General features: G+C 54.8%; 1 protein-coding gene across 1 annotated transcript; it reads left to right on the top strand.

Annotated features, from left to right (window-relative positions):
• Nucleotides 1-6,552: 6,552 nt before the first annotated feature.
• On the top strand, nucleotides 6,553-10,471 carry LOC104545072 (protein THEMIS2-like; the record flags this gene model as incomplete). The annotated part of the gene is made up of 3 exons (XM_010190112.1): nucleotides 6,553-6,646; nucleotides 10,137-10,277; nucleotides 10,377-10,471. Coding segments are annotated over exons 1-3 (330 nt in total), but the record flags the coding sequence as incomplete, so codon positions are not given.
• Nucleotides 10,472-10,520: the final 49 nt, after the last annotated feature.

Below are 10,520 nucleotides of genomic sequence, written 5' to 3'. Positions count from 1 at the left end.
AGGGAAAGCCTGGAAATGGGCTGTTTAGGCAGTGTTTCCACTGCCTGCTTCAATTCAGGTACCTTAGGTAGCTCTTGCTTGTTGACAGGTTTGTTCTCGGCTGCAGGAAGTGTTGCAGACGTTCAAGGTGAGGATGGTCCAGGCCAAGACCGATTGCATCGATCCTGGCAGCGGATGCGATGCCCTGACTTCATGCATCCTCTGTGCTTGTCTGGGGCCCCGCTTGTGGGATCACAGTTCCTGCACCTATTTGGGGAGCTCTGATCTCTTGCACTTCATAAGTTCAGGCCCCCGGCTGCATCTGAACGGCAGCGAAGTTCAGGACTTTGACAAGCAGTGAGGATGACTTGGGGACTGCCTAAAATCTGTGGTAACTCCAGTTATCTGTCTGATGCCCTGCAAGGCCACTTCTTTAGGTGATTTTTATGTTTCCCTAGTTGAGTTTGGACACCAGAAGAGCAGGCAGACAGCTTTGCTCCCTGTAGCTGCTCAGAATTAGTGTGATTTTTCATCCCCATGACTTGAAGTTGACCTGTTCAAAGCTTATTCCTGACTTCTCCATGGGAGCTTTTCTCTCTCCTACAGAGATCAGCTGCCTGTTCCTGATCTGCTTCTGTGTTTCTGCTTCACTTACCCTTTCTTCCAGCCACACTGTGTAAGGAAATGGAGATGAAACCCTGTGAGTGTAAGGACTGGTCCACGAAAGGTGCTGGAAGCTGAACCTTGTCTGTCAGCCTGCAAAGGCTGTCCAGAGCCCCAGGTAATGGCTAAAATGGGCCGAGTAAGAATGACTGTCACAAGCCCAGGTGAGAAATTTGAAGACTGTAAATAAATGGTATCATAGAATCATAGCATACCAGGGAATCACACCAGGGATCCCTTGGAAGGGATCACAAGGATCATCTGGTCCAACCTTTCAAGTTAAAAGCATAGTTTAAATAAGTTGAGTCAGCCCCTGTCAAGCTGACTCTTAAAACTGACCAATGTACGGAAATCCACCACTTCCCTGGGAGACTGTTCCAGTGTCTGATCTCATGGTAAACAAGTTTCTTCTGGAGTTCAGTCGGAGTCTCCCCAGAAGCAGCTTGTGTCCATGACCCCTTGTCTTTTCCATGTGGCTCCTTGTGAAAAGGGAGTCTCCATCGTTACGTACTGGCACATGGTGATAAGGTCTCCCCTGAGCCTTCTCTTCCCAAGGCTGAACAGGCCCAGTCTTCTCAGCCTTTCTTCATACAGCAGCTCTTCCAGTCCTCTGAGCATCCTCGTGGGCCTTCTCTGGACCCTTTCCAATCCTTTTTGTATAGCGGGGGCCAAAACTGGACACAGTACTCACGGTGTGGTCTGATAAATCTCTGATGTGGAGTGGGAGGGAATGGTACCTTGTGGGTGTACCCAACACTGTTTTCCCAGCAGCTCCGTCCATCAGCTGTCACCTGAGCAGCAGTGATGTGACAGAACACGGTTGTGTGTCCCCTGCTCACAGGGACTGTCCCTGCAGGCAGAGCCTGGCTGGCGGCTGCCTCTGTGCAGATCCTGAGGCATTGTGCAGGGCACAGCACAGCAGAGGTTTGCCCAGGACTCAGTCAGGATTTCGATCACACCAAGTCCATCTCCATCTGATACAAGCCATGGTGAGCAGCAAGGAGGGCAGCATATAGCATGCTGTGAGTCCTTTCAAGAGACTGGATATAATCGGTCAGTCCTGGCTGGAGAAGGCAGAACCACCGGTTTGATGACCGTTATCGTGCTGTGAAGTAAATAAAACCATGATCTCTTGTCTCCCACCAGCACCAGCTGCTGAAAAGCTCTTTGCTCTGCACTGAGCAGCTGTAAATGCTCCTGGGAGCTGCTGCACATGAGAGCTGCCAGTGAGCTCTGTAACAGCTGCAGGGATGGACGGGAACACCCCTTCAGGAAATGGCATTGCCAGGAGGTGACAGTGTGAATGATTCAGACAAGCTGCTACCCTATAGGGAGAGCTTGGCTTTATATGCAGTCCTTGCTTGCTCTTCCCTTGTTATCCTTCCTCATCAGCCCAGGACCGCAGAAACTTCACAGGACTTGCTCATCGTTTGCTGTGTGCTCATTGCTTCCTCTTGGGTTGTGTGTGGGGTTTTTTCAGGAGGGGCAATGCTCAGTCCTATGAATAACCAATCTCCAGTAAAAAGGGCTATTTCTGCCCAGCCTGTCATTGGCAAAAGGCAACTATGTGGAGCTGGTAATAGCCCTCTGACTAGTGGCAGTTGCTAGCCAGCAGTTTTGCCTTATTTGGTATCATTGGACCCATTTGCTAGAGAAGTCTTACTTTTTTTTGTTATCTCTTAACAACTTTATCTCAGTTATGCAGAACACAACTACTTGATCTAAGACGTAGGCTTTGCAGTTGCTTGCTGCTGAACAGAATCCTGGTCAAGACCATTACTCGTACCTAGTCACAGTGTGACCAGCAGGTCCAGGGAGGTGATCATCCCCCTGTACTCAGCACTGGTGAGGCCGCACCTCGAGTCCTGTGTTCAGTTCTGGTCCCCTCACTAGAAGAAGAATGTTGAGATTCTGCGGCGTGTTCAGAGAAGAGCCACAAGGATGGGGAGGGCTCTGGAGAACAAGCCTGATGAGGAGCAGCTGAGGGAACTGGGGTTGTTTAGCCTGGAGAAGAGAAGGCTGAGGGGAGACCTCATCACCACCTACAACTGCCTCAAGGGAGGTTGTAGAGAGGTGGGTGCTGGGCTCTTCTCCCAGATGATGGGGGATAGAACAAGGGGAAACGGCACCAAGCTGTGCCAAGGGAGGTTCAGGTCAGAGATAAGGAGGAAGTTCTTTACTGAGAGGGTCATCATAGACTGGAACAGGCTGCCCAGGGAGGTGGTGGAGTCACCATCCCTGGATGTGTTTAAGGAGTGGGTAGATGAGGTACTTAAGGATATGGTTTAGGGGGTAGACAGGAACAGTTGGACGTGATGATCTCAGAAGGCTTTGCCAACCGAGCGATTCTGTGATTCTGTGATTTGAATTTCTAGAAGCCATTTCCAACAGAGTTTTCACCTGTATTTGTCCATGTTGCTAACAACGGATGTGTTCTGCTCCACTTCAGCAAATACACAACTGGAGGGGAAAAAAAGCAGTTGCGTTGTTTCCTGGCTCACCGCATGAGGCAGAAAGTGGCAACTTCCTCTGATGCAAGTCCCCTGCTCCTGCTGCCCTTCCTCATCGCCCTGGTTAGAGCCTCTGCAGGGTGAGAAACAGAAACGCTCTGTGGTCCTGGCTCACCCACTGCTGTGCTGCACAGTGGTACATGATGGCTTGAAGCTGGGGAAAGGATCCCTTTATAGGGAGATGCCATCTCAGTTGGGTCTTGTGTCAGTCACTGACCTTGGAGAGCGTAAGGATGCGTCTCGTGTAGCAAGAGGTGGTGCAGGGTTGGCCTGAGCACAGGGCTGGGTGGTGAACAGCAGGGAAGCATGGACTGTGTCATCAGGGAGGACATGACCCTGCAGGGCCCTCTCTGCTGACTTTCCCTTTCCTGGTCCTTTGGCTGCACAGCTGCTCTGGCCCCAGCAGTGAGCTGAGCCCTGCTTCCCGGGGTGAGCGGTTTCATCACTCAGGGCTCTGATTTCTTTTGCATGTGCTGCTGAGCTGGAGCATCTCTGTGTGCTGCCCTGCTGTCATGGGATGCCTCTGGAGGGGGCACCTCCTGAGCAGGATTACCTCCAAATTCGAACTTGGAGAGGGGAGGTGGTGCTCAGGAGCCTGAGCCATCCTGACACTGGGCCCTGCATGGCTGATGTGGAAATGTCTGCTATGGGAAACAAACGGTCTTTCCGCAGCCCCTGCAGAGTGCTTGCTTGCTGTGGGGAAGCGAGGGCTGTACAGGATCCCTGTGCTCTTCTCGTGTTGCCTGCCCTTTCTCCCAAAAGTGAGATGCTTTCCTTTCTTTTCCTGAGTTCCAGCAAAAGCTCCCTGCTCAGCTAAGCCAGTTCCTTCCGTACTGGTTCATCTTATGGCACACGGGGACAGCCTGCTCCTGTGCCTCTAAGACTTCCTTCCTCAAGAAAGCCCACCCTTCCTGGACCCCTCTGCCCTTCAGGGCTGTCTCCCAAGGGACTCTCTCTACCAGCATCCTGAACAGGCAAAAGTCTGCCCTCCAAGTCTGTGGTGGTGGTTTTGCTGACCCCCCCTCCTTACTTCACCAGGAATTGAGAACTCCATCATTTCATGGTCACTGAGCCCAGGCTGGCCTCCAAGCACCACATCTCCCACCAGTCCTCCCCTGTTTGTGGACAGCAGGTCCAGCAGGCACCTCCCCTGGTCGGCTCACTGACCAGCGCCATCAGGAAGTGATCTCCCACGCACTCCAGGAACCTCCGGAACCGTTTCCTCTCTGCTGTGGTGTATCCCCAGCTGACAGCTGGGAAGTTGAAGTCCCCCACATTGACACTGATGGCACTATCCTCTGAGCCATGTGTTGATCTGAGAGTTCTCCTGTTCCCATCAGTGTATTCCCTGCCACTGAAGAGACTGAGGGAAACACTGTGCCCCCGATCCTTCAACCACTTGCCCAGTGCCCTCAGGTCCCTTTTGATCACCTTGGGACTTCACTGCTCAACTTCATCACTACCAGCCTGAACAACTAACAGCAGATAATAATCAGAGGGCCATACCAGACCAGAGAGTTTCCCAGTAATGGCTCTAACCCAGGCCCCAGGGAGGCAGCAGACGTCACTGTGGGACGGCTCTGGTCGCCTACCACAATTCCCTTCCCTTTTTTCTTAACGGGGCCTGTTATAATATGTTGGGCTGACTCTAGGTAAACTGCTGGATGGGCCTTCTGCATCGTCATTTGCCTGCTCAGGGGCTGGGTACCCAGTGCACTGCTGGATTTTCTACTAAAGACTGAGGCAAAGAAGGCATTGAGTACTTCAGCCTTTTTCTCATTCCTGGTCACTGTTTCCCCCCCACGTCTTCTTCAGCCTGTCCTGCTGTGAACAGAGCTAGCATCTCGCCAGCTCTCCAAAGGGGGCTGATACCTGGCAGTTCCCAGATCTTTTCACCTGTATCCCCAATCCTAAATGTGCCACACCACACCTGTGGCTGAGGGAGCTGGGGGGTTCAACTGGAGAAAAGGAGGTGAGGGGAGACCTTATCCACTCTGCAGCTCCTGAGAGGAGGGGGTAGCGAGGGGGGTCGGTCTCTGCTCTCAAAAAACAAGTGATGGGACGAGAGGAAACGGCCTCAAGTTGTGTCAGGGATTGTTAGATTGGATGTGGGGAAAATTTCTTGACTGAAAGAGTGGTCAAGCACTGGCAGGGGCTGCCCAGGGCAGTGGTGGAGTCCCCATCCCTGGAGGGGTTCAAGAAGCACCTGGATGTGGCACTTGTGGACATGGTTTAGTGGCCATGGTGGGGTTGGGTTGACCATTGGACTTGGTGATCTTGGAGGTTTCTTCCAACCTTAATGGTTCTGTGATTCTGTGACCTTGACACGTTTGACTTGCTCTGGTGCCCAGGATAGTCCAGCTGCCAGTGTCAGTTTGGGCTGAAGTCCTTTAGACATCGCTGCTGCTATGATGCTCTGTGTGACATCTTGACATTACCTTGTGTGGGAGGAATCTCGATGCACCAGCACTCTCTGTTCCTCAGATTGCTTCGCCTTGTGCTGAATAGTATGAAACACAAATTCCTGTTAAACACAGCTCAACTTCCTCAGCTTCCTTCTGGGAGTAAAACCAAAAGGTCTCTCTTTTCTGCATCATTTACTAGAAAACAGCTTTATCCAAGTTTCATTTCTCCATCCTGTTCCTAGTTTGCAGCTTGAATTGGTTCACAGGACAAGTTAAGGAAAACCATAATAAAGATGGAGCTCATCAGGAGCAGCAGCTCCCAGAGCTGTCATTTCCACCTTGGCAGCTCAGCTGCTTTGGGGCAGGACCCGGACAGGTGCTGCTGCCTGTCCAGAGCTGGGGGAATCTGGCTCTGCCTTTCCCACGGCTGCTGCTGCTGCGGTGCCGCCCAGTCCAGACCCACTGACTGCCATCTCCTCCCCACGCTGGACACAGACCGTTACACATGGGAAGTTTGTGGCAGGGCCAGTGGGGTCTGAAAGCCCGAGGCGAGCGGGATGGAGGAGCCTGTGTGTTTGTAAGGGGTGAGGGACTTTCTCTGCTGCCCTCTCTCCACAGCACCGTTGCTCTGTCTGGTCCCCGAGCAGACAGGCAGGGCACTGAGATGTCCTGGGTTGGATGGGCTGGGACATCGGTGCAGCCAGGGCAGCACCACAGCGGAGCTGCAGGACTGATGCCTACACCCAGAGGCACGATCAGGACCAGGACTGGGGGGTGCCAGGCCATGATGGGGGCCAGGAAGGGTTGTCCCAGAAGCGGGGTCAGGCTGTGCAGACGGGAGAGCTGTCAGCAGTGCAGAACCATGGCTAGGGAGGGAACTTGCCACTCTGAGAAGCAGAAGTGAAAGGCAAGCAGAACCGAAAGCAGAGCCCAGAGTGGCTTCCCACACCCTTCCCCTCTCTGCAGAGTGCCTTGGAGCTCCTGGCAGCACGGCCATGGAGCCCCTCTCGTTCCAGGAATACATCTGTGCCCTGGACCCCGCCACCCTGCCCCGTGTCCTCAGGGTTTGCTCCGGTGTCTACTTCCAAGGTGAGTGCTGGGTGTCCCAAGGCTGTGGCTCCCCTCTCCTGCCTCGAAGGGTGTCTGTGTCCTGCCACCGCAGGTCCTGGTGCCACCAGCAGACAACAGTGCCTAAGGCACAGCGGCTTCCAAAAATCTTTCTCTTCCACACCCAGTGCCCCCCAGCTGAGTGCCCCTGGACACTTGGTTGCGCTGCTAGGCAGGCGGTGGGGCACCATCCAAGCCGGTCCTCCCCTTCATGCCCAGCTCTCATCCCAGTGAATCACCGTGGGTCTGGCAGGGTGGAGCTGGGGTGACTGGAGGAAGGTGAGACAGCACTGGCAGGGTGAGGAACCCAGCAAAGGCACAGGAAGCAGCCTGGTCTGAGCCCTCTGCTCCTCCAGAGTCACCAGAGGGCGAGGAGACGCCTTGGCAAACATTGCGTTGTGGCAACAGTGGTGGTGAAACAGAACCAGAAACCAGCACATGTTTTTGCTGGGTTCCTGGGGCTCCCAAAAAAGCTGGGCATGCACAGCAGGATCCTGGCAACACCAGTGTGGCAATTGCTATCAGGACTTGTAGGGTTTGTAGCATTTGTCTAGGCTACATGGGCTTTTAAAGAGAAGTGGTCTCCGCTATTCTGTAACTCACTTGGGGTGGACATTATCTTCCCCAAAGACTTCTGGTAGCCTTGACATCATCTTAACGTTGCTAAATGAGTAGAAATGCCACTGTTCCAGAAGCAGTGATCAATTTGTGTAGCTGTTGCTGGTGGCTGTGGTGAGGTCCTGCTTTCTGCTTCACATGGCAAGGGGCTGGTCATGAGTTCATCTCAGGGTAGGGAGAAGGTTGGGGCTGCACAGGTTTGGTAGCAGCTCAGTGAATGCAGAGATTTAAGGGTAGACAAGGACACTGTTTGTGCTGGAAGACATGGTGTGGTAGCATGGCCTGAGGAGCTCCTGCTCCAGGAAATGCTCCATTTCCAGGCCAGGCACATCTACCCCAGCCCTTCACAGCATCATCTGTGCTGCACTTCCTGCTGCACTTCTTGTTGAGTTCCATCAGTTCAGCCAGTCTGCTGTGCTCTTCCCCACTGCTTTTTCTCCTCTGTTTCAACCCCTGCGGTCACCAGCACTGCAGTCTTTCCAGGACATGGGCTGTGCAGGCATCCAGGTACCCCTGAGTCCTTAGAAATCAGGATTAGCCCAACAAAGTCCCCTCAGCCCTCCCTACGGTTGTGTGTTCCCTTGGCTGGAGGTGAGCAGTGACGGTCCTTGCAGACGTGCACTGGGATCAGTGTTGCACCCTGCCAATGTGCCGTCCTGTGCTGATGGTGTTTCTTGCCCACTTCTGGATTCTCTGCAGTTACTGACTGTCAGTTTTTCTGGGTTTTTGTTAGCAGAAGTTTCAGGCACTCCCCAAATGTTAACCAAAACTGCTGCTGCTCCCGGCCCCTCTGAGGCCCATGTCCCGGCCTGGTGCTGCGGTGGAGCTGAGGAGCTTTGGGGCCCTGCGCAGGGCACCCCCAGCCATGCGTGTCTGTGTCCTGTTGCCAACTCTGCCACATGTGCATGGAGTTATTCAGGTCTCTGTGCCAGGGGTGGGAGGCATCTCTGTGCTCGGGGCAGTGCAGCCCGGCTGTGGGTTTCCCCCGTCTTCAGACCACGCCCTGGATGCTCACGATGCGACAGGGCACATGGGGGCTGGAGGAGAGGGACTGGGGCTTAAGCAACACATGGTACTTTGTGAAACTTCCTTGCTTTCATCCACCTCTTCCTGTGGGGTTTTTTCCCCACATTTATTTCCTCTTCGAGGTTCCCCTGACTCCCAGGCACCCTCCCAGCCAGTCCTACCCCCTTCTCCACGGTGGTCAGGGGTGGGCAGTGTCTGCAGCAGCAGATGGGGTGGTGATGCCCAGCCCATCTGACAGCATCTCCAGCCTTGGCACTCTCTGTCCTGCCGGGGTGGCTGCATGTGTCAGGGCCCCAAACCAGTGTGTTACCCCATGGCCAAGGCTCCCCCTGCCCACCGGGTGTGCCAGCCCCACCACTGAGCCCATGGACCAGCCCTGCCCTTCCCTGGATGGTGCCCTCCATCCCCATCCCATGGCCCCCATCTGCAGTCTCAGGGGTCGGGGGTCACCTTGTTCTCCCACAGCCACAGGGTGAGGGCTGGGTCGCCCGTGCTTGGTTCACGCTCCAGAAAGGACAAAGCCCATGGCCAGGCCACGGCTCAGCCCCTTCCCTGCTTCCCCGGGGACCTCATCACAGCTGCCCAGGAGAGGGGCCCTCACTGTGTAACTGGTGTTTGCAATGGCTCACAGCACAGCTGCCTGCGATGAGAATCGGTAAATCACCCACACTGGCAGGACCTCTCCAGATCATCCGAGCCAGCCCCCAGCTCAAGCAGGGCCAGCTGCTTGCTCAGGCCTTTGTCCAGCTGGGTTTTGAGTCTCTTCAGTAATGGAGACCGCACGTCTCTGGACAACCTGGCCCAGTGCTTCACCACCATCACAGTAAAAAAATCTTTTCCTAAATTCTGAGGAAATGTCATGTGTTCCAGTTTGTGCCCATTGCCTCTGGTCCTGGCACTGGGCACAACTGGGAAGAACGTGGCTTTGTAGCCTCTCTTCAGGTATTTCTGTACAGTGATGAGATGCCCCAGAGCCTTCTCCAGCTCTGTCAGCCTTTCCTCATGGGACAGATGGTCCAGTCTCTTCATTGTCTGTGTGGCCCTTTGGTGTGACCCAGCACTCCAGGGGTGGCTTTACCAGCACAGAGCAGAGGGGAAGGATCCCCTCCCTGGCCCTGCTGGCAATGCTTTGCCTGATGCAGACCAGGACACATTCACCGTCACAGGGAGGGCACGTTGCTGGCTTGTGTTCAACCTGGTGTCCACCAGGACCCCCAGGTTCTTCTCTACCAAGCTGCTTTCCAGCTCTGTTGGTGTTGTTCCTTCCCAGGGGCAGGACTTAGCACTTCCCCACATTCCCATTCCTCCAGCCTGTCCAGGTCCCTGTGGATGGCGGCACAAGCCTCTGGCCCATCACCCTCTCCTCCCCCTTTAGTGTCATTTGCAAACCTGCTGAGGGTGCCCTTCACATCCTTTGACAGATTCAGCTCCAGGAAGGTTTTGGCTTTCCTGACCCTGTCCCTGCATGCTAGGGACATCTCTGTGCTCCTCCTGGGCCACCCGGTCCTGCTGCTGCCTCTTGTGCACCTCCTTCCTACGTTTGTGTTCAGTCAGGTGTCCCCAATGCTGGACAGGAGCACCAACCGCCTGCAGGTGTTCTGAGGAAGCCATGAAGGACAGAGGGCGGTGAGGCCCTGGCCCAGGTTGCCCAGAGAAGCTGTGGGTGCCCCCTCCCTGGCGGTGCCCAAGGCCAGGTTGGATGGGCCCATGGGGGTGGTGTTGGAGCAGACAATCTTTATAGGTCTCTTCTGATCCAGACCATTTTGTGATTCTATTAAATGCTGGTAGAGGCATTTTCTTTGAAGAAATCTCCCTCCTCACCCTGCAGGGTCTGTGTACGAGATCTCAGGTAACGAATGCTGCTTGTCGACGGGTGACCTGCTGAAGGTCATGGCGGTGACACTGCAGAAGGTCACCTGCGAGGACACAGAGACAGGGCAGACAACGGAGCTGCCACCAACATTCAAGGGTAGGCACCGCTGTCCTGCCCCAGCCCACATCCCATGGGTGCCCCCCTCTTGGGGGAGACCTTTGCAACCCCCATGGGCTCTGCCTTATTGCCCCCCAGGTTTTTCCCAGCCGGCCCCAGCCCCAATGCCATCCCCGACGCTGCAGGGACCCTTCCTGGAGGGTGGCAGACAGCGAGGCCTCACGCTGCACCAGGTGCTGGGGCAGTGGAACGGGCAGCCAAAGCCCCTGCTGTGTCCTGCCG

The sequence above is a fragment of the Mesitornis unicolor genome, unplaced genomic scaffold (assembly GCF_000695765.1).
Source record: "Mesitornis unicolor isolate BGI_N332 unplaced genomic scaffold, ASM69576v1 scaffold23968, whole genome shotgun sequence".
Classification (NCBI taxonomy): domain Eukaryota; kingdom Metazoa; phylum Chordata; class Aves; order Mesitornithiformes; family Mesitornithidae; genus Mesitornis; species Mesitornis unicolor.
This window is presented reverse-complemented; position numbering and strand designations above follow the sequence as displayed.